This window comes from Plodia interpunctella, chromosome 11, assembly GCF_027563975.2.
Source record: "Plodia interpunctella isolate USDA-ARS_2022_Savannah chromosome 11, ilPloInte3.2, whole genome shotgun sequence".
Taxonomy (NCBI): Eukaryota; Metazoa; Arthropoda; class Insecta; order Lepidoptera; family Pyralidae; genus Plodia; species Plodia interpunctella.
In genome coordinates this window covers 3,686,159-3,709,865 of record NC_071304.1, presented here as the reverse complement: position 1 = coordinate 3,709,865, position 23,707 = coordinate 3,686,159, and the positions used below count along the sequence as shown (strand labels likewise).

Genomic DNA, 23,707 nt, shown 5'->3' with positions numbered 1-23,707 from the left:
ATTTAAGATAGGCACCTTACTTGAGACACATTTAAAAGTATTAAAAATTTGTGCACTTTTGCAAACCAGAAAACGCCATGATAATATCGAATTTGCATCGCAACTAGTTATATCTGCTTCCTGTAGAGAGGGAGCTGCCATAATATGTAACACAGATTTCATCAGAAGAAACTGCCCCAAGGGTAAACTGGCAGACAATGATTAGTATTCAGTTGTACCTAATCTTGCATAATGAAATGTAATATTAAAATTGAAACTAATAAATAAATGGGTGTTCCAAACAAATGCCTAACGATAGATTATTGTTGAAGCAGGAAGCGCCGCCGGTGTCGTACGCGGCGCACGTGGCGGGCGCCCTCGCCGGCCTCACCATCGGGCTGCTGGTGCTGAAGCACGCGCAGCAGCGGCTGTGGGAGCGGCTGCTGTGGTGGGCTGCCCTGGGCGCGTACGCGGCCTGCACGCTGTTCGCCGTATTATATAACGTGTTCAGCGGGCCCGTGGACGAGCTCCACTACATGCCCCCTGACCCGCCGCCCGACGTCGCCGGCTTTTGACCTGACAACGCGACGACTGCCAAACGACTGGACTTGGGCTTTGATCTACACAACCCAATCACTGAGTTTTAAACTGTGTTACATCCTTGTATGAATACGCTCAATATGTCGGTAGGAATCGATATTTTAGAAAACCAAATTTTTTAATTGTAATATCAATGCAGCTCAATAATTATGGTGAAATTAATCATAGCAGCATATTAAAAGTAAAAAGTTGTTCTAATCAATTTATATGGACTGATAAGCGTATTTATGCAAGTATGGTGTGACATCCAACCCCACAAATAATTAATTCAAATATTTCAATAGTACACGTCTGAGAATATCGATGTCCGATAGTCGAGTAGTCAAAGCGTAAGGCCAGGTGTTCATGCAACCACTGCGACCTACCACGCCTAGTCAATTTACCTTAGTGTGATTCGCGTAAGTAGCGTTATAGTTAGAGAGGAGGCTTGTAGCCAGTTTTACACATCGTGTATCATGCCTATTCCAGTGAGAAGATTTATGAATCTTTGTTTTTTTTTTATAATTGTAAATCTCGCATCAAAGTATGTGAAGTTTATCGATTTTGCCTTGTTGTATTGTAGCATAAATGTATGCTGTTTCGTTTGTTTGAGGCCTCCTCGCGATACTTAATTGTTAAGTAGTATTAATTGTATTTAATAGGTGAACTATTTTTGTACCTACTGTCTGCGTCCGTAGTCTAATGATGGCGAAACCGCGACACAAACACAGTATATGTTCCGTGTAAACTTTAGGCTAAATGTAATGTTGATGAATCTTGTTTGAACAAAACCGGTATAACAAAAGTGAACTGAAAAGATTTCGGTATTAGTTCTATATATTACAAAATTCGTCACAACAATAATCCTAGCAACATAACATTTAGACCAAAAGGCAGCGTAGTTATGCCCAGCACACCAAAGATTAGGATAAAAGTCATCTATGCTTGAATGGTGGTAAACTTTCTCTCATTTTATATTTGATTTGAGCCGATTTAATAGAATTTTATTAAATGATTGCTCAGAATGAATACTTTAAGTATGCCTCAATATTGATTTTAACATGATTAATGTAAGTAATGTTGTGCAAAGTGCTCAATTGCAATTACATATTTTTTTATTGTTAATGATGCTCAAAGTGATTAGGTTTCTGTGCGATTGATGGAAATTGTATTATTTGATTTTAAGTTGAAATGCACACTCGTCCGTACCGACTGGACCACGATTTATTTTTTAATCAGTTAACTGGAACTCACTAGAATAGATATTATATTAATAATGTGCCTGATTCCTATTATTGTAAATTTGATTGTATGTATAATTTAATTCTAATCAAATAATGTCACGACTGATTTTTGTATAAATTATTACAGAGTGTTTTTCATTAATTTATTTTAAAATTATTTTAAGTGTGAATCGAAATAATAATTATGCGATTATATGAATGAAAACTAAGAATGATTATGATTAAAAGTGATTCGAAAATTATACCTGCTTTTGTCAATTCACCACAAACCTATACCAAACTTATACAGGATATGCATGCCATACAATAAAAACGGGAGTATAATAACTTAAGTATAAATTTATTAATTTTAACGCGGTAAAATTCAACAATATATTTGTTATAACTACACACTATATCCAAGCAAAAACCATTCACACTCTACCACATATTATAAATAACGAAGCTGCTATTTACGTCTTGTTCTCACACGTGTTGCCCTCTCAAAAACATTATTAACGCCATATTCTAATAAATTAAGGAATCGTATTGTTCATAACTCATAAAAAAAAATTATTTCTCACTGCAATTCTTTGAACGAACCTGTGTTATTTGAATAAGAGACTACTTTTAAGCGTTAAATGCCAGCGAATTCGAGGCTAGGGGCGTACTTGTTGCAAAACAAGGTTAGTGTTTTTTACGATTTTAAAACAAAATATTGACGTTTCGCGCATTGGCTTTGGGCTTGCGCATAACCAAAGGAAAAGAAAACTAAAGACGACTACCGTAGTCAAATGAGAACGATTTGCATACTTCCCGACTCATACAAAGCGGCAGACGTGACAGATGTGGAACAAAATATATTAGCGTTTTACCCAGTTTCTAGTGTATTCCTAAGTCTCGTTTATGAACGAATCGAAATATAAACCGAAGTCTATAGGTTTCTCTGTCTAAGCGTACAATATACTTACAGCAGCCACAAATGGGTTGCCCAAATGAAGCGCAAACCTACATTGGTCGCTTAAGCAAATAGACTGACTTTTTGGAAAAATAAATACAGAGCGTAAACCCATCTATGACAACTGCACAAAACCAACACCTCTAGCGACGAATTCGCTGTCATTACTCCCGATTGTGACATAGTTCTACATGATTGACTATTAGTTAGCTAGGGGGTTTAAAAGTAACTCCTAAAGAGGCCGACAGTCGCCCGGACCCACAGGGGCGTTTTCCGATTCTGCAGCTCCTCGCCACACTCCGTCGCGTAAATGTGGAGCTGAGAACATTCTTCGTGAAGTCTTTCCTAGAACATTATTTTGCTATTAGTTTATGCGACATGACTACTAAGTTAAAATAGATACTTTTTCTTATCAAGTTTGCAATAAGTAATATGAAAAAATTATAAGTTACATTTTTACGAAATGGGCGACTGTAGTAGTGATGTTATTTTACGTATGGCCCCGCCCTAGAATAGGACTACTCCATATACTCCTCTGGTTGTCGTACGAGTCAGCTAAGGTAGCAACTGATAGGCAACAATAGCATTTCCAAAGAGGGTTGACGTCAGTCGGGCGGCGGGTTGTAAAATCATAGCCAAATCTTCTAATTTTTTTCACAACTTCTAATATAAGCGGGAAGATGGAAATATGAGTTATTTTATGTATATATGGATGTTTATTTTGTACTGAAAAGAAACGATGTATTATTATTAGCAGCGCACCTGTAAGTCCCTGGAGACAGTAAAGATGGCGGCCTGCGCCTCGAGGTCGCGGCGCACGGAGCGCTGGCCGAGGTTGGCCGACCCCACCAGCGTGCCCCACGGCACGCCGCTACCCGCCGGGTAGTACCTAGGGGAACAACTTTATTTATACATAGGTTTATGCACATATAAAACATTGGCTTTAATTTGTAAAACAAATCCCAAAAAAACTACCTACTACTATCGCAGAACTCAGACAGTATGTGAGTGATATTATTTAGCGCAATGAAAAATCAGTAATGTATGTCGAATCCGCTGCGGATGGTGTGGAGCCCGTTTAAAGATCAATTACTTCTATTGGGTTACTGTTGACTTACCACAGTCCTTTAGCATGAAATGTCCAGCCAGGTCTCTCATACTCCAACAACTGAATTCTGTCTGTTTGTTTAGAATCCAATATTCTTTGCCAAAACCTGCAATAGAAAGAAGTGTAAATGTAATAACTTCCCACTTTACAGTAGATACACCCATGAACCATCCAGATAGGAAATATCGAAAAATATATATTTTAGGACATGCTTACATATGGTGAATTTACTTCATTACACTACTGGATATAGGCCTCCCCATGGATTTTAAAGATGGCCCTGTGACTTTAGTCTGATCATTTGACCCTTGTGTAATATCAAAATTTCATACAATGATAAGGTTTTTATTATCTTACTTTCGAGCTATCAAGGAGTATGCATGTGGTATGCCGCCAGCTGGACCGGCAGCACCCAAGAAACCATTAGCCTGAAAATATTTCAGTCATTATTAGCTTATTGTTAGGGTATTAAGTTTTGTCACATGTAATTTACCAGACATCATATCATATTGATTATAAATATTTTATTTGAATACTATGAATACCAACGGCCCGTCCCGTCTTCGCTTAGGTTAAAACATAATAAAATATACCTAAACCTTCCTCAGGAATCACACTACCTATTGGTGAAAACTACGTGAAAATACGAGCAAGTAGTTTTTAAGTTTATCATAAACAGACAGAGAGATGCAGCAGAGGACTGTTTTTGATTATATGTAAGAATGGTGTTGGTACTTTTCCTTCACCTGCCATTTAGGCCAGTATCCTAAACTAGGGACTTGTCTGTCATATATCTGTATGAATAAAGATCTAATACCTACATTTGGATGTGCCATTAAGAGACTTATGTTTCCTTTACAATCCTTCAGCAAAGTATTTGCATATTGGTCAGTTAGATTAAAATATCCTGTCGCCAATTTTAACTTTGAGTTGGGTGGCGCTGACTCAAGCAGTCTTTTTGTCACTTGCTCATCCTGAGTGATGTTGAATTCTCCCATTTGTATGAGAGGGAATATCCAGGTATCGGCATGTCCTTATAAAGAAGTTACACAGTTTTTATTAAATTTTAATATCCAGCATTTATAATAAATGGCATTTGCCTAGCAATGGAACACCACAAGTTAATAAAAAAATAATGGAATCAAATTCAAATAATAAATAGGACAAATCACACAGATTGAGCTAGCCTCAAAGTAAGTTCGAGACTTGTGTTATGGGATACTAACTCAACGATACTATTTTTTATAACAAATACATATATAGATAAACATCCAAGACCCAGGCCAATCAGAAAAAGATCATTTTCCATCATGACCCGACCGGGGATCGAACCCGGTAGCTCTTGGTTCAGGGGTAAGCACTTTACCACTGCACCACCGAGGTTATCAAATTAAAACTGACATAGAATTACTTAAATCATATTATTATAGACCTTAACTTACCATCTGCTCTGAACTTGACCTCCTGAGCAGCTGTCCATTTCTCAATGTGGTTTGACACAACTTTATTCATTTCTTTCACCATCTGCTGCTTAGAATACTGACTGTTGCATATTGTGCCATCTTTTGTACACTTTTTACTATATACGCTAACTGCATCTGAGAATAAAGTAATGGCATATTAGCCTCTATCATTGACTATGTATAACCAACAACATATGTATGTGACATAAATTATACTAATAATGGTTGTGACTATGTGCCGAAAAAAAAGGTATGAAAATAAAACAAGACTAATACATGTAAACTAACATCTATTAATGGTTCACTGGACATAATGGATTATTTCGCTTTTCATTCTGTAATAATGTCAAAACAATGAAATAAGAATAATAAAATAGTCAAACTAAAAATCAATAACAACTTACAGTCATCATACCTATAAGTTCGCAATAAAAATTTGCAAGATCTGGGTCCACTATCTCAACATATCTATCCTGGCGCTGCTGGAAATAATCATTGGAACAGTTTGCACCACTTAATAGCACTGAGTCATCTGCTATGTACAGTTTCATATGTTGAAGACCAACCAATTCATTATAGCGTGATGGCAAAGCTTTTGACCAAGATCCATGTAAGCGTGGAGTTTGGTACAATGAGATGTTACACTGTTCAGGGGCTACATCTAGAAACTCTTGTAATAAACTCTTTGAATTCACTTCCCCACGCGTTCCCCGCTGGTAGTCAAGAATAACACTAAACTTCATTTTCTTTACAACTACATTTTCCTTAGTTGTATGCAACAACTTTTGTTCCATATCCCCCGTGCCAATATACAAGCTAGCAACAGAAATTCTACGACTAGCGTTTTTAAATCTTTCACACAGAGTATCGTAGAACTTTGTAGGATCTATAATTATGTTGATTTTTGAAGCTCTAAGTGGGAAACATGGGGCTACGCCGAACAACCAATTAAAATGGTGTAATTCGGCTGGCTTAAATCTCATCGATAGATTTCCGTTAAACACCATCATTAAACTGTAAATTTAAAAATCTTTCTTTTCAAAAAGATATAATAAAATAATAAATTAAAAATATATCTCGCTCAGTCACTCTTGCGTAGTTCGATTCGATTGTCCGTCTACGCGGGTAAATAATCGTGAACTCAACTTTAACTGTCAATAGCTATAGATATTGTCTTTTTATTTTGTTTTTGGCAATGATCAATCTAAATTATGTAGAAAATACTTGCAAGAAAAGATACGTTCACTACTCTAAATTATTTTTTACAGTCGTTTTCACGATAATGAATAGGTGATGACAATATTTCGAGTCCAAGAATTTTCTCGTTGAAGTCCCAGGAATATATTTTTTTAAATCGTTTGAGAATTCCCTGAGAATTTTTCTATACCTTTATTAGAAGCAGAATAATAGAACATTATATTGAAATGTTCTAATATCTGTGGGAGAAGCACAGAGGAGAACATACCAGAAAATTTTCAGGAGGACATCACAACTAAAGACGAAAATAAACGTTGGTGCCGCAGCCGCGGCCGCGGCTCTATAAAAAAACCAAACGTTTCCGGCATCATATTGATTGAATGAAATGAATGAAATTCTACATTTATTGCTTTGTTTGCTTTTTTATTTCATTCGCAAACGCAAAATGGCGGACGGCGGCGTGGATATTGATCTTTACGCTGATGATATTGAATCTGATTTTAATAGACAGGTAAATTGCACGTTATAAATCACTTACATAAAGTTTTAAAAGCTTTCTGATAATTTCTATGTATGCCTCATGAAATCTCTATTTCATGCACATTGTTGTGCGGCTTCTTTCAGGATGAATTTGGAGGCGAAAATGTGGATTTATACGACGATGTGATCGCTGCTCCAGCAGTGAAGCCCGAAGATGGCAGCGGACCGCCAAATTCTGGCCCTCCGCAGCACGATCAACCTGAGGAGTCCAACGGCAACGCTCTATATCATAACAACGGCCCAAGCCACGGACATCATGGCCGCCGATTCCAGCTTTACGTCGGCAACCTCACCTGGGTTTGTACAAGATTTTGTCTCCTTTAGCTCATAGTGTAAATAGGTTTATAAATTCTATTTATTGTTTGAATATCTGTTTTCTTCGGAAAATGTGATATTTGGCGGTTGCTCCCTGCATAGTTTTAAGTTTTGATCATCCAACTTATTATGTACCTACATATAAATTTTGTATGATACACTTTCTTAGTCTTAGTGGACCTTTGATACTTTTCGTATTACCTACTAAAAGCATTTTTATTTATGTTTGTATTGCATACTATTCAAGAGATTTGTGTTCTCTCTTCACAAGATACATGATGTCTCTTTGTCATTGTTGAGTATTGTTTGTTGTCTACTTTGCCTACCCAACTTAACAAATATCATGTATCTATTCGGTTGTTGTGTAGTAAAACTTAATACTGTTGATTAATATTACAAATAATGGATGAAATCTTATCTGAATGTACCTACTTTAACACTTTTGCAGGCTTTTTTCAAGTACATCCTGGGTAGGTACCCTATACATAACTGTTGTTGTACTTTAATTGGTTAAAATCTGCAAAAGGGTTGACATGCCACACCTAGGATCAAAACTTAAAATTGCAGGCAGCATTGTATTTGGTAACCCAATGAATTTTGTTTCTTAAGGCCTGTTTCACAACTTCTAACTGCTATATAAATATGTGATTGGCCAATTAGACCTAACCAATATAAACAACTTGTGAAACACAATTTTTAAGGCTGTTTAATGTTACATGTAAGCTATTTGATACTTTATCAGGAAGCTGTGAAACAGGCCCTTCATATTTCTCAATAAGTCTTGGCTCATTTTGTCTATGCTACATATATATTGTTTATATATCTTTAGCGTACACAGGTATTCAGTTTATCACAATTGTGTTTCTTAGAGTGATAACAATATTTTTTACATGTGTTACATAACTTTAATGCCAAATTCCATGGTGATACTAGTGGCGTGAAATTAGTTTCAATGTTGTTAATTTCATCAAAAATTTCACATGTAACTATGTATGTATGTATTTCACAACATAACTACACATGAAATTATTGATGAAATTAAAGTTACTAAACTATGTTCATACCACATTATCATAATCAAAATTAAGCTTAAATTTATTTCTCTAGTCACTGATAAAATAATCATATTCATGAAATTATGACAAACTTATATAATTTTAAGTATAATATTGATACAAGATATTGTATGACCAATTTACATTCATTTTGTAAAATCGAAAAGATTGTAACAGTTTCATAAAGGCAAAATGAGTTGGGCATAGACATAGAATACCAAGCATTAAAATGTTTTCATTGATTTGATGATAAATTAGTGCATTATTCTTTTGGTTATCATAATGAGTTTGTGTATAACTATGCAATATCAAACAAATGTGTTGGCATAGTTTATATTATTCAAATTACCCCTTTTCACATACAGTTTCTTACAAATTACTTAAAGTATAAATCAACATTTACCTTTTGAGGTTTGTGTTTCTGTCAAATTTAATATTTTATATTACAGTGGAAAAATGAATTATTTTTCATCTATCTATAGGTTGTTGAACATTATTACAAAGATTTTATAGTGAAATGGGGTGATGTGTATTGGCTAAATATTATATTTTATACTGAAACCAAACATTAGTGTTGGTATAAATTATTGACGCTTAACTTGATAGGTTTCTGGTAAATTTGTGCAAAAGGGGTAGGTAGATATCATAAACCACTTTGGTTTGCTGCATTGCAAGAACCTACTTAGTTAAAGGTGTGCCCACACTGAAACTTCACTAAGAATTTTCGACATAACAAGGAGTGGCTTGTAGAAAATGCTACCAAAATAAAATTAGATCATTTTGGTAAAATAATATTGAATCAGACATATTCATTGAAATTTCAAAGTGGGATCTTGCACTTGAATTGTCCTTTTAACAGTTTTTATTATGCATATTGAGGTGATTTTACTATTATTTAGACAATGACATGTTCTTGGCACATGTGGGGGGAAAAATGGTCCTCTGTTGCAAAGCATTTCTCATTGTTATTTTACTGTTGGGCCAAGTTTTATTTATATGTTGATTCACTGTATAATATCCCAGTCCTATAAAATGGTCTTTAAAAGATTGGGAATAACATACTATTTACTAGTTTCCTTGGTTCAGTTTAAAGCATAGACAAGGCTGGGAGAAAAGTCTTGTCTCTGCTTGTGTAAAATTAAAAACTAACTTCATATACACATTAGTTTTTGTGTAGAAATATAGTCTATAAACATGCAATAAATAATTTATTTAATTTGCCAATCATATAAAAAGAGTAAACTGAGCAATATTATTGAAATATATTAGATTTCTTGTATTGCTCCTAGTAATATATCTACCTACTTAGACTAAAATATGTAATGCATTACATTTTAACCTTGGTCAATTTACGTATATCTTTATTTTATAAAAACAAAGAGATATTCCCATAAATATGGTTTCCTGTAGTTTATTATATCAAGAACTAGTGTATAGGGCTATTATATATTTAGATAAGGTATGTAGGGTCTGTATTTGTCAAACTAGGTATTATTATTATTTCATTACGTATTATTATTCATAATAATCAAACTTGTAATATTAAATTGGTGTAAACTAAAGAAATAATTAGTATTTATACATTGCAGCATGTAAATAGTTACCTGAATTGTGGAGAATAATTTATTCATAATGATTTGTGACAAAAACCATGTCAATCTTATGTGAATGTCTCTTTGTTATTTTTACAATGTGACAGTATGTTTGCTTTCGAATCATGCTACTTAGATTTTATTGCATGTGTTTGATGAGGTGATGTATGTAATGAGGTGATGGATGTTGTATTTGTTGCATATTTATTTAGACCATGTAACTATACCCCTCACCCAAATATATGTTAACTCACTAGGTCCGTTTGCTTAATCATACAAAACACTGTCTAGCACACATTGATAATATTAATGACATGTTTGCTTATGTTGTGTATTTCACAGAAAATAATAATATGGCCGTACAAGATTGGCTACAAATATATTCGTTACATGCAGTGTGTGTAACAAACACAAACTGTTTTATGCAATTTACACTATTCTTACACTATCATGAATTATAGCCATTATAAAGAGTGTTAATACATATTTCATAAAAAATAAATTGATACCTATCGGGAGCTTTTGTACCCGGTTTGTTTAGGTACTACGGTACACAATCTTGACATATCTTTTTATTGAAATACACATGGTAAAAATTAATGTCATACGCTAACATATTGATTTCTACACATAGTAAGTAATTATGGAAATTTTAAACAATATGTAATGGGAAAAGATTTTACTTTTAAAGTGAATATTTTAATAAATAGACGTTAAGATTGTTTACCTTTTATAGATGACCTAAAACTCTCGACATCTAGTTCTATCTTTACCCCTATAGATATTAAAAGAGTCTAGAGTTTTCGTTGTTAAAAAAAATGAGTTATTTGATTTAGGTGACACTTTGATTTTTCCATAGATTTCAAATGTACGTTATTTTGTCTGTTGCGGTATTCTGATCTTTTAAAATTATTTAATTATTTTCGTTGATTGAATAATTAATAAAACCATGTATGTATTTTTCGTTCGGTATGACGTTACCAGTATTTTTCCTATAATTCATACAAAGCATAATTTATTATGTATACCAACATAAGGGTAGTAACAAAATGTAATGAATATTTTATCAAAATTCGGTATTAAATTGTAGGGAGACATCAAAAACTTTATATCAATTAAAGGAGCGGTGTATATGTTTAATATTTTCGTATTTAGTAATTTATAACAAGAATCGTTTCTAATGAATTCGGTTGCTATCGCAAAAAAAGTAATCTTATGACTGTCTTTGTCGCTAGACAAAAAATAATAAGTAAAAGTTAACAATTTCTTAACAAAATGTTTATCAAGAATAACGAAGTGTTCGGTAGCGACAGAGATCAGTAACAGACATTTTTTTATGTGTTTTAACATCAAAAAGGTTTTTGCACAAATAATTTATTATTTTAATTTCATATTGTCTAACCATATTCTTTCTTATCAGGTTTACGTGGAGGTAAGAAGTTTTGATGCTTGTTTTATGTAGCTCAAAAATATAACTCATATTGTCTCTTGTTACGATGTGGGTTCCTTTTAAGGTGTTCTTAAATGTTGATGAATACTTGCGGTGATTAATTTATATACATAATTATATGTATTGATAATATAAAGTAAAAATGTTGATTGACAGACATTTAAAATGTTTGGTATGTTTATGTGTAGGATGTCTAATTTTCATTCAGTCTGTATTCCAAAATATCGTTAGGAATAATTACGAACAGTATTTCTGCTTATATTTATTTTATTTAAAAAAAACTATACAGTATGCGTACATTATTTCGATGCTTACGTGGTAACTGTCTTTTTTATTTGAGTCAAATATAAAATGTCGCGTATTCGTAACACAGCTAAACATTCCACATAAATAATTTTATAGACTGTTACAATAATACTTTTATTTTAAATCTGTATGAAAAAATACTTTACATAGGTAAGTTGTCGAAAATGTTGGGTATTCCACAATTGTTTGTGGTGCTATGTACACTGTTCAATAAATATAAAACATTGTGTACCTAAATTTAATGGAAAAAACGTTATTTGTTTTTAACTGAAGGAATATCGTCTAATCATAAAGTCTTTTATAGCAACTTAATGTACTTACTGAAATATTTTTTTCTAGTCAATGTTTCAAATCTAGTATGTAAAAAATATTAAAAAAATGAAGATATATTTTCGTATATATTGTTCATGAAGAACTATTGTTCCAATTATGTCAGTTTAGCGGTTTCCACGCCGCCTTTTACACAGTAAAATTATATCTAAATTAAATATAATATTACTAATGAGAAATCTGTGATAATGAAAATAAAATTATGGCAATGAAAAATCTCTTTCCTTTCACCCAACGGCACACCTGTCGATATAGCAGTGCAGGAATCAAATAGAAAAATAGGATGATGAGAGATTGTGTGAAATTGATTATGAATGGTTGCTTTATTGTTACTTAGTCTAATTTGATCAACATCACCACTACACTATTTTTGCGCGAATTTACGTCTCCCTAAGTTCTACAAATTACAAGAAATTATTTAGCTTCGGCATATGGAAAGATTAAAAAGATAGTATAGGTTTTATCCCCCTTTTTAACGCGGCGTGATATTAATAAAAACGTCATTCACGTAGGCTAGTAAGCAGAACCTTAAAAACTTCGTTTTAACAGCAGTAAGTCGTGCGAGAAGAATCCATTTTTAGGATCAATTTCACGTATGTATTAAAAAAATAAACAAAATTAACCTATTAAAGGGGCAAGGCCAGTGGTAAAAAAAATGTTTATGAATCTTACAAACTAAGATTTATGGACGAATTTTAAAAATACAGTAAACTTATATAAACTGACCTCGCGCTTTAACACGTTAATTTTGTTCCGCTTAATTCGCTGTGGCATAATACAACATACATTACGTGTTGTAATATTTGCATGTGTTCCGTACTTGAGTTTTCGGTACAATGTTCCAGTGGGCAACAGACCAAGACATAGCCAACGCTGTCGGTGATGTGGGAGTGAACGACTTCCAAGATGTCAAGTTCTTCGAGAACAGGGCTAATGGTCAGTCGAAGGGGTTCTGCATCATTTCCCTGGGCTCTGACCAGTCGGTCCGAATGGTTTTGGACCGTCTGCCGAAGAAAGAGATTCATGGGCAACATCCAGTAGTAACAATGCCTACTAAACAGGTAATTTAAAGCCTTTGCTTTCTCAAAGTTATATTTCAATCAGTATAATTTGCAACAGTGCTTATAAAGTCGCCCGCCAATTGAAAAAAATATAGTCTTAGACAGGATGATTTCTGTCTGAACCTATACGACAATATTTTTTGGAGCGAAACTCACTGAAAGCAAAGTTTTTGATTTGGATTAATAAAAAACTAAATGAACAAGAAACTACCATTGAACATACGAACAGACTTCTCGAAGATTATTTATATCACATAAAGCCAAATTGTTTTAAATAATAAGTTCTACTAACCTTAGATTACATGAACAAAGTTTACTGATGTTACTTAGAAAGCAGTGAAGTGCAGTTATACTCTTGGCCACAAGTTAAATACGGAACCCTAAGTAAATAAATCAATACTAAACATGTTTACAGGCTTTAAACCAATTTGAGAGTCAATCAAAAACGCGATCAACCCCACCTGGACCCATGAGGGGACCACATCCAGGAGGTCCGCCCGGACCTCACCCAGGAGGTAAACTATTCCAAATTATCGAATGTAAAAAAATATATAGAATTTTTAGACGCAGAAAGACAATAATGTAGGGACATTTCAATACTGAGTAAGCTAATGACGATCGATAAATTCTTGGAATAGATAATTTTTGTATGTAATAGATTTATTCTTGCAGAAGATACGTTCGTGTAAAATTAGGGCTATATAAACATATAGAGTTATTTAGATTTCTTCGGGGGCGGCCCCAACGGACCAGGGCCGAATGGGCCACGCATGATGATGCCAGGGCCCGGGCCGCACCACCAGATCCGCGGGCCCCCGCCCGGCCTGCCGCACGGGCCCCCGCATCACATGCCGCAGCACCAGGGCCCGCCGCCCCATCACATGCAACACCAAGGCCCTCCCCCACATCAAGGCCCGCCACCGCATAGGCCTCCTATGCAGGTATGATTTTTTTCATTTGATATCACACAAGTTGCGCTACTTACTAAGTGCTAAACATTGATGAATTTCTTGTACACATAAAATTTAACTAGTTTTATTTGTTACTGGCCATTCATAGTGATCTTCTTGGGAATGACAAAAAGCTTTTTGATTTTTGGTTATAGAAACATAAATGCTAACTTTGATACATTAAAGCAAACTTTTTCCCACAGTTCCAAGGGCCGCCCCAGATGCAGCGCGGCCCAGGCCCGCGGCCAGGCCCTGAGTGGGGCCCCCGGGGTCCCCCGCACGCTCCGCACCCCCCGCACCACATGCCGCAGCCTCAGTATGGCCCTCCGCAACATCAGTTGCCCCCGCATCAAATGCCGCCACCTCATGCGGTTAGTACTATGCGTTTCAAACGAAAGTAGGACTTTCAACGACGCCATATTGTTTTTCGCGTCAATCCTCTTAATACTTGAAACTTACAAATATTGCTTGCTTGTTTGCTTACATCTTCAGCTATGATTTTTTTTTAGTACTTCGAGTTAACGTAGTAGGCGGCAGTAATAAAGGCGAATAGACAAATAATTTTGATTGTTTGATGTGCAAATGTTACACATATCTATTAATATGACGCAAGTACACGTGCATGTCCAGCTTGAGTGTGTTACATTTTCTTTTCAAATGTTAATGAATGGCATATTTAAATTGATGAACATATTGCTAGTTATGTGATTGATGATTGAATGAAATGGTACAGTAACTGTGATTGTTTATTTTGGCCATTAGCATTCTCCGGATTTGTTCCAGCCGCCTGGTCAAGGTTTGCCGCCGCCACACCACCCTCTACCGCACCAGGGCCCGCCTAGGGGCCCTGCGCCCATGCCGCAGCATCCAGGTACATTTGTCTTTTAAAAAAATCAACTAATTTCTTGTATATTTTCTATCTGAATAAAGCAAGAGTTGTTGCCCACACCTCTTCCTTGTGGCCAAACTATGTTGCATATCTGTGAACTCAGGATGAGAGAGAAATAGAACATGATAATCATCACCAACTGCAGATCACGGAAAAGAATACAACACAGCCTTCAACGATTTTTTAAATAATCCAAATTATAGTATATCACATTCAAAAGTACAGTTTTTAATGTTAATTTTACTGTCGTAGTTCAGGGTTCGCTTAGACGTACGTTTACTTTTATATTTTACTCGATGACATAATGCATTTGACTAGGAGTGGGTCCGGGTGCGCCGGCGCCGCACGTGAACCCCGCGTTCTTCAACCAGCAGCCGGGTGTGCAGCCTGCGCCGCAGGTGCAGCCGCCGCAGCCTGGCGTGCAAGGTAATGTATATCACCAGGAGATCCGGATCCAGAGACCTGATCATGCACGAGAACCCCGCATTAATTGCAAATTTATGTTAAAGTCCCCCCAGTTTATCCCCCCTCCCCCCACTACCAACGAAACCGTTGTTGTTAGAAATTCAAACGTTACGACATTAGTACTCATATATAACGAAATTAGAAGTAAAACTATCACACCTAAATTGGTTTTTAAGTTTACGAGTCGAACAACTGCATTCTACTATAAAACTTCGAACAACTGGAGACATGGTAAAAAACTCGGTCAGGGAAGCCGACTCGCACTGGCTATTGTAGTAAACTATGTAACCCTACACTGTGCGTGGCCCGACACGCTTTTGGTTGTTTATTATTTATTTATTTGAAGGCCTGTTTCACGCGTATTTTTAAGGCTTTGTTACATTCCAATCAGCGTCATCTTCTATTTTCAAAATTAGAAAAAACTTACCTTGCATATAAATATTGTCCTGATGGACTAAAAATTAAATATTAAAGAATTACATTATTTTATCTTCTTTATCAGGTCCAGGAGCCCCGTACGGCCACCCACCGCCTGCGGCTCAGGGTCCGCCACCTGGAGCCCGACAGCCCTATGGTCGACCACCACAGGTTAGCATTCAACCCACAGCAATAAATGATGTAAATTCTAACTTGTACTTCACCGCTGCCACCCGGCAAGATGATATTCTTTGAAAGTTTACTTGCGACCCCGTAGACTACTTTGCATTGATAACAAAATAAACTGCTCGCTGTTAGCTCTCGTCTTGTAAATGTCTACAGAGGATGCATTTGAAAGCTCACTTTGAAATTAATATAATTGTAATGTACTTTACGGTTTTGTAACCGAAATTTTAAAATTGATTTATTTCGATATCAGATCTTTTGTTTTAAAAGACTGTGTAATTTATATTTTTTGTTTAAATTTTTGACAGAACGATCTTTCATAATTTTTCAACAAATTATAGAAAATTCCCATATTATCCGTTGTAGAGCTACCCCCCGGCGGAGGCGGCGCGCGCGCCGCTGCACGCGGCGGCGCCGCATCCCGCGCACGCGCCGCCGCACGCGCCGCATCCCGCTATATCGGAAGCTGAGTTTGAAGAGGTAGATACACAAATACCATTTCATTTTGTTAGTATGACAAAAATAAAATTTTTTGACTGAATTTTAATCGACGAGATTCCTCATGGGATAAATTCGTCGTTGCTCTTATGTTTTCTCTAAAGAGAAAAATACTTATAAAATACAAAATACAGAGACAGTTAATCGCTGTACATTGTAATTTTTAATCTGTTATGTGAAAAGTTATTTCAAAGTTTTCAAACAAAATCGTAATATGTACATATTGAATCTCGACCAAACGCTCCATACTCTAATCTAAAACGTGTCACGATATAGATTAGAGTACGGAGAGTAAATATAATATTCGACAAGTTTCTAATAGTGAAGTGTGACCTTTACCGTGCGTCAGGTGATGAACCGCAACAGAACGGTGTCGTCGAGCGCGATCGCGCGCGCCGTGAGCGACGCGGCCGCGGGCGAGTACGCCTCCGCCATCGAGACTCTCGTCACCGCCATCTCGCTCATCAAGCAGAGCAAGGTAACTTAACATTTACTTTATACTAACATTACAAATAATCAGCCACTTGTTAACTACATTTATATAACGAAATATAATAAATAAATGTCATCTTTATTGATTACTAGATTTACAATTTTTTCGATCTCATTATATTAGAAATGTTTTTTGGTATTAAAGATTTGGAAGTAAAGGGTTCCAGGAATAGAGAAAAACCTAAGAAGAAATGGATGGAGTGTGTCAAAGATAGTATGAACAGGAAAGGAGTATCAATGGATATGACAAATGACAGAACGAAATGGAAGGATCTTACATACTAATACCCCACATGAGTGGAAATGTTTTTTGACTCCAAAATCCGTGACGTGACAAGCATTACTGTCATACAAGCTCCATATAAAATTTTGTTAATGACATTAGAAAAAGTATTGGAAAGTAGGCAATTCAGTGACAGTGAAATCATTCAAATGAATCTGCTACAAGTTCAATTTAAGGAAAAATAGAAATGGATGGAGGGATTTTAATAAAAATGAGGATTCTTAAATTGCAAAATATCAATAATGTTGGTATTTCAGGTGGCCCACGACGACCGCTGCAAGATCCTGATCTCGTCGCTGCAAGACACGCTGCACGGCGTGGAGACCAAGTCGTACAGCAGCGGCGAGCGGCGGCGCTCGCGCTCCCGGGAACGCGACGCGCGAGCGCACCATCGCGCGCCGCGACGACGAGACCGCTCCGCCAGCCGCTACCGCGAGAGGAGTCGCGAGCGCGAGCGTGAGGATAGAGACAGGTACTCCACCTTTATACAAGCTTTTGTTTAGTTTCACTTGTTTTTTATACTACTGAGCAAAAACAGGTATACTGCCCAGCTGATGGGAAGTGGTCACCGCGACCTATGCTCACCATGATGGATTGTCTGTAATCAAATATTGCAAGTCAAATTTCCCCTGAAGAACTGAATAGAAAACACTTAGACTATAACCACTTAACCTACAGAGTTGAAGTTTTCCACGTTGCTACAGTTGCCAATCAGAATGCCGGATCGGAACCTAACAAGGGAACTCCTCAACGGTTTCCTGCATGCAGATATTTTTTATCACACATTGAATGCAACGAGATCTGACGACTGGGCCTTGGGCCTTTAATTTTTGTTTCATGATTCCATCCGTCTCTGTCTATATCACATCACAAGTTTTTCTTATATATTCCTAATGAATGCTTGCTAGTTTGGAAGCCTCCATGAACCGAATCCAATTCACACTTACCTAGCCACATTTTATTTGCTTTTGTCCGTAACTGCACATGTAAATACTATTGTTATGCATTTGGCGTTTGGGAAGACAAAGGGAAAACCTATGCCCTTGCTAGGATGAAACAGGTTAATAAACTGTTATGGTGTTGAATTAAACCTGCACTTCTGGTCCACCGCCACTTAAATCCGTGTTTATTAATATGATTTTGAAATACCGACACCATTGCCGGCCACTTGAGACAATTAACACGAATAAGTACAATATTATGAATAGCAAGACTAGAATTATATCGTACTAATATTATAAATGCCGATGAGGTTGATTTGATCTTGATGAGGTTGTATGTTTGTTACTCTTTCACGCAACATCTACTGGACGGATTGCCACAAAATTTGCTATACAAGTAGAATATGTCACATGGGGTATTTATTCCCACGTGAGCGGAGCCCCAGAGCGCAGCTAGTAAGCCATATATGTGACAAGGTTTTAGAGCGTGAAAAGGAAATAAATGAAACTCTTATAGTAATACCGCTACTACTTTAACTCCGGTCTAAAACTCACTTTTCAATGAAAGTTAATTTGATGGATGCGTGCAGAGCAGTATCTCCAACAATGCACAAGTACAAGATCTTCAAAATGCCTATACAGGATCAATTTAAAATGATTATATTTTTGGAATGCTAAGCCGGACCTGATTGGTTGCAGGTACAGGGAAAGGTCGCGGGACCGGGAACGCGAGCGGGACGCGTAAGTGCAAACCACTGTACTGCTTCCGTGTTAAGTGTTCTATGTCTTATGCGTCTCAATATCATTACCGGCATGTGCTGCTAACATTTTTGTCAATAGCGAAGTATCTTTGTTACTTAGTATGAATAATAAAACAGGTTTCAATAAAATATCGTCAATATCTTAAAGTGAAATGTCAACAGTAGGTAATAATCCAAATGAGACGATAATAATATTGAGACTGATTTTATAAACAATACTCATTTATATAAGTGGCTGAGCATGGTACAAGCTGAGGCGTCTAGGAAAAAATATATACTAAACCTAAATATTCTATAACTATCCATACATGTCATTTAGAGAACCAGTTTTTCTAAAATGTGTTTATATTGTTCCAGATACTACAGAGACTACAGGGAGCGGGAACGCGATCGTTCCAGGTCTAGAGACAGGGAACGCGCCGACCATTACAATAGGGGACACAGCAGGGAAGAGAGGTGCGTAAACTTGATTCATTATTATTACGAATGTTGACTCTTTTTCTTCAAAGAGAGATAAAGTAGCGATGAAAATGTATCATAGGTTTACCTCGAAAATTATTTAACTTATTCATAGTAATTTATGACTGCGAGAGAAACCACGAAACAGCTCAGATGAGAGTGATTGATATTATATGATATAAAAAATTACATGCTAATTTACTGATTGGTATATCAATGTAAAGAAAAGAATTGCTGAACATACAATCTAAAAATTTTGGTTGAAAAGCTCTTCAAGTGTATTTTATGACAGTGTCAGTTTTTGAATTGTCACTCATGGTATAAAAGGGAATTACGCTAGCAAAAGCTAGCTAAAGTAGAATTAGAGCACTTGTTTGTTATTTGCGTATGTTTACAAGGAAGCTGTCGGATTCTTCTTATCGAGTGTCATTGCTAACACTGGTATTAGATTTTATTCGAGTCGTCTAGAGGCATCTGACATATCTGATAATGAACAATGTATAAACGTCAGGCCTCGCAAGTCGCCGGTGGAGCCTGCGGCGGAGGCGGGCGCGGGCGACGCCAGCAGCAAGGGCCGGGCGGCGCCCTACTACGACGAGCGCTACCGCGAGCGCCGCGACCGCGACGCGCTGCCCGCCGAGCGCGAGCGCGAGCGCGACCACCGCCGCGACCAGCGGCACTAGCGTCGGCACTGCGGTCTTATGGGTGGAGCAGAAATGAGCCCACCGACACTAAGGCTTCAAATTATAGATTGTTAATGGAGTCTGACGACTTTTTGATGCGAGGCACATTATCTCTCTCATCTGTGACCGACCTCTCTTATGTATTGTTATAGATATACCTTTTACAACACAAAAAGGAGAGGTCATGCCAGTGTTAAGCTTCATGCCTACATCTGTCCCTAGTGTTAGTACGCCTATTTCTGTTCCACCTACGTTATGCCGGTTATATACTATCGGCGAACTCAGACAGATACCGACGCGAATGTTGTGAGATTTTTTTAACGCAAGAAAAACCTGCAATGTACGCCGATACCGACAAGTTTGAAGGACTGCTTGCCGATAATGTATAACCGACATTAGCCTTACACTACTACCTAACTGGTATATTCCATAGTCTCATTCGTTCACTAGACGCGCGCTTAGCGAAAACGGGACACTTTCGGTGTCTAGTGTGAGTTTTTAATTCGCTTTACAATTCTTGCGTATGCGTAACAATGAAGTTTGCTACATAGACATGACACTAGAACGAACTTCCAAAGGCGAAACCATGAACATTTAGTGGTAAAGACTAAAACTCAACGTCATTTAACTATTACCAAACATTGAAACTGGACAATTATTTGCCAAGTATCAATAGATAGATGTGTAATAAAAATAATAAAGCCAGTATGATAAATCCCTTTTAAACTAGATTGTTCCACAAACTGCTGCTGATAGAAGTTTGAAGGTGATTTCTGTATTCTTATCTTTCTATTCTGAACTGTTCATTTATCAGATAACAATTAGGTGATATTTTTTCTTTTTGTACTTTCGATCAGTGTATAAACAAAGCGTACATTAATTTGTGGGATATTTGACTTATATTTGTGAAGGGTTAAGTTTATTTATACTTAGCAATCAACAATTGGAAGAGTTACATTCCAAAAACGCCTTTTAAAGAAATTGAATGTATAATTTAGACACTATTGTATAAATCTGCTTTTCTTGTTTTTTGACGTTACAAAGAAATATAATTAAGAAATACTAGGTTGTAATCTTAGTTGTTAGTATTTGTATGGAATATTCCATACTACACTGATTTAGGATATAATTTGAAAAATAAATTGATGTAATAATACTCTTGTTATTTATTTTATTACTTTAGTCTGCACTATTTAATACATATTTAATATTATTTAGGCACACACACCTCGTATTTCGCGGGATAAATGTCCTACTAATACTAAACTATAAATACAAAAATGTGTGTGTGAGCTTAGAGTACATTGGTTTTCAGTCATGCAATGTTATAGACAAGTTGCGATGAAAATTAAATACATAATGAAATGAAAATTAAATACATAAGGGCGCGCGGGTCGAAATAGGGGTGCAGAACAAAAGTCTATTTTTAAACTTCATAAAAAAAATCTATTTTTAAACTTCATAGATTTTTATTTCTAGAAAATCATTATTTGCATAATGAATATGTAATGAATGTAAATAAAAATGTAATTCAAATTCTCAGTCTTAAATAGTTGTGACAATTTTGTTAATATGGTTCCTCAAAAGTTTCATTGTGATTGATTCCATAAAAAATCTTGTCATCTTTGACATATGCCCAGGACATCCTGTGGGAGCTAAAGTGGATGCCAACATCGCCATCTTTGGACAAAGTTATAGCACCCGCAGTGTTCTTCAACCGCGACGTCATGCCTTCTACTGCTTGCATTGTGGCAGTTTGTGCATCCAGTCCACTTTCCATGAGCTTTATAATGCTGTGAGCCAAACAGTATTTCAATATGGATTCACCATGTCCTGAAAATAACGAAAAATTGAATGTTTAAAAATCCTTACTTCATTTATATTTAGCCAAGCTAGCATTCTTGTCTGTAGAGTCTAAACATACCTGTAGTAGAAACCCCGCCTATAAAGTCATCGGCGTAAGTGCCGCTCCCAATTTGCGGTGTATCTCCGATGCGGCCAACCACCTTGCCACTCATGCCGCCCGTGCTGGTGGCCACTGCAACGTGGCCGTGAGCGTCAACCGCCACTGCGCCCACCGTGCCTACTCCACCCTGCCACATTTATATTAGGTCCTAATTAATAAATAGTAAATATTTAATACAGAAGGGCTACAAACTACCTATACAATCTATTTCTGTACCTAAAATAAAAAAAAAGTTCAAGGTTAACTGAAAAGTTAATAGAGACAAGTACCTCGTCTTTTTCACCTATTTCTGTTTTGCCAAATTCTCCATGTTTTAGGAAATCACTCAAAGCTTGTTTAGCATGTTCACTTATTAGTGACTCTGGCTTCACTGTTTGAAATCCCTAGAAAAGAGAATTTTAAAAATCATGGTTATTATATTTCTTGCATGATTCAGGTAATTACAGATATTGGAGATGTACAAATCAACCTTTTCTAATGCAAATAATTTAGCTCCTTCCGCTCCCAATAAGGAATGTGGTGAATCTGTAAGCACTTTGTGGGCTATACTTATAGGATGCAAGAATTCCTTCACTAAAGTAACAGCACCAACATTAAGATCTGAGCCTCGCATTATGCTTGCTTCCATCTCAACTTCTCCTCGTAAATTCAACACAGAACCATACCCTGGAATGAAGGAACTTGTTAAAAAATATAAATTCTTTTTATACTTCATGAAACCTTCTATGAAAGATTCATAAAACATTAATCAAGCTTTTATAATTCCACAAACTAAATTATTATTTATTCTTTCTCATTTAGCCAATAGATTACCTGCATTAAAGTTTTCATCTTTTTCCATTGACACCACAGCAGCTTCAACAGCATCTAAAGCAGTGCCTCCTTTACTAAGAACTTCATAGCCTGCTCTTGCTGCTGCTTTCGATCCATCTAACTTGCCCTTAACTCTACTGGAGGGGATATCCCCAGCACCACCATGTACTAGAATAATTGGCTTCATTTCCTATTACTCTTGAAAATTTTACAAAGCTAAGTGAATAATAAGCTAAGTGAATATCAAATTTACTCTTCTCTTACGTTCAAATGAGAGAGATAAAACATCTATGTAATGAGTAAATGTATGTGATAAGAATAGCCAATAAAGAGAGATTAATTTATTACTTGATAACTACTATCTATGTTTGTGTACATGTGTGTTTGTGTTTTAATTGAAAGTCGTGTTATGGTGTTGCTTTTTCTGTCTCCGGACTGGATAATATTTTTTGTTTTTTCATACAGTTTATTATTTCATTCACAATTATGTTTTGTTTCAAGATTATCAAATTTGTTATTTTGTTTTATTTTGACGATTTGACGTAACAACTCAATCACAATGTGACATTGATATAGATTAGTCTACGAAATTGGCGAAGCTATGGCCACGATTCCACGAAGCCCAACGTGCATGATCCCTAGTGCACTCAACGCACGCACAGCTGCCGTAAGGTAAACACAATGAATATAGTATATATATTAGTAGCCATTTGAAGCGATGGTGGTCCAGTGGTTAATCGACCGCCTG

At 36.2% G+C, this 23,707-nt stretch overlaps 4 protein-coding genes across 8 annotated transcripts in view; 2 read left to right on the top strand and 2 right to left on the bottom strand.

Annotated features, from left to right (window-relative positions):
- stet (stem cell tumor) overlaps positions 1-2,044 on the top strand; it is a 92,375-nt gene extending 90,331 nt beyond the window's left edge. For 2 of the 3 annotated variants that reach the window (XM_053752002.1, XM_053752004.2), the window contains one exon: positions 312-2,044. In XM_053752002.1, coding sequence (XP_053607977.1) covers positions 312-554 — 243 coding nt within the window. In that variant the 3' untranslated portion in view covers positions 555-2,044. The remainder of the gene's footprint in view (positions 1-311) is intronic. The other variant, XM_053752003.1, reaches the window with a different exon arrangement.
- PGS1 (Phosphatidylglycerophosphate synthase 1) lies at positions 1,066-6,440 on the bottom strand. Its single transcript, XM_053752005.1, has 7 exons — positions 5,726-6,440; positions 5,290-5,445; positions 4,669-4,880; positions 4,205-4,275; positions 3,858-3,953; positions 3,502-3,628; positions 1,066-3,084 (listed from the first exon to the last, which is right to left on the bottom strand). The coding sequence occupies exons 1-7, from the start codon at positions 6,318-6,320 to the stop codon at positions 2,959-2,961; spliced, it is 1,383 nt and encodes a 460-aa protein (XP_053607980.1). The 5' UTR covers positions 6,321-6,440; the 3' UTR covers positions 1,066-2,958.
- A 457-nt stretch (positions 6,441-6,897) lies between these two features.
- Positions 6,898-21,336, top strand: Cpsf6 (Cleavage and polyadenylation specific factor 6). Of its 3 annotated transcripts, none has more exons than XM_053752090.1 (15): positions 6,898-7,018; positions 7,132-7,344; positions 12,941-13,156; positions 13,572-13,671; positions 13,880-14,097; positions 14,310-14,477; positions 14,890-14,977; positions 15,314-15,421; positions 15,963-16,048; positions 16,430-16,543; positions 16,911-17,039; positions 17,594-17,808; positions 18,977-19,018; positions 19,396-19,494; positions 20,009-21,336. In XM_053752090.1, exons 1-15 carry the CDS (start codon positions 6,953-6,955, stop codon positions 20,178-20,180), a joined length of 2,034 nt encoding a protein of 677 aa, XP_053608065.1. In that variant the 5' UTR covers positions 6,898-6,952; the 3' UTR covers positions 20,181-21,336. The 3 variants fall into 3 exon arrangements, with proteins under 3 accessions (XP_053608065.1, XP_053608064.1, XP_053608066.1); XM_053752089.1 differs by having other exon boundaries at positions 14,869-14,977; XM_053752091.1 differs by lacking the exon at positions 18,977-19,018 and having other exon boundaries at positions 14,869-14,977.
- A 293-nt stretch (positions 21,337-21,629) lies between these two features.
- LOC128673920 (uncharacterized protein) lies at positions 21,630-23,497 on the bottom strand. Its single transcript, XM_053752092.2, has 5 exons — positions 22,960-23,497; positions 22,616-22,812; positions 22,416-22,529; positions 22,105-22,273; positions 21,630-22,013 (listed from the first exon to the last, which is right to left on the bottom strand). The coding sequence occupies exons 1-5, from the start codon at positions 23,144-23,146 to the stop codon at positions 21,748-21,750; spliced, it is 933 nt and encodes a 310-aa protein (XP_053608067.1). The 5' UTR covers positions 23,147-23,497; the 3' UTR covers positions 21,630-21,747.
- Positions 23,498-23,707: the final 210 nt, after the last annotated feature.

Bases quoted from the DNA above. Each gene is read 5' to 3' on its own strand.
- PGS1 (XM_053752005.1), bottom strand. From the start codon at position 6,320: ATGATGGTGTTTAACGGAAATCTATCGATGAGATTTAAGCCAGCCGAA. The intron at 5,446-5,725 runs GTATGATGACTG...CTTTATTCTCAG, and splicing joins TTTTTATTGCGAACTTATAG to ATGCAGTTAGCGTATATAGT. The intron at 4,276-4,668 runs GTAGGTATTAGA...AAATATTTTCAG, and splicing joins TCTTAATGGCACATCCAAAT to GCTAATGGTTTCTTGGGTGC.
- Cpsf6 (XM_053752089.1), top strand. From the start codon at position 6,953: ATGGCGGACGGCGGCGTGGATATTGATCTTTACGCTGATGATATTGAA. The intron at 14,478-14,868 runs GTTAGTACTATG...TTTGGCCATTAG, and splicing joins AAATGCCGCCACCTCATGCG to CATTCTCCGGATTTGTTCCA. The intron at 16,049-16,429 runs GTTAGCATTCAA...TATCCGTTGTAG, and splicing joins CCTATGGTCGACCACCACAG to AGCTACCCCCCGGCGGAGGC.
- LOC128673920 (XM_053752092.2), bottom strand. From the start codon at position 23,146: ATGAAGCCAATTATTCTAGTACATGGTGGTGCTGGGGATATCCCCTCC. The intron at 22,813-22,959 runs GTAATCTATTGG...CCTTCATTCCAG, and splicing joins AGATGAAAACTTTAATGCAG to GGTATGGTTCTGTGTTGAAT. The intron at 22,274-22,415 runs GTACTTGTCTCT...TAAATGTGGCAG, and splicing joins AAATAGGTGAAAAAGACGAG to GGTGGAGTAGGCACGGTGGG.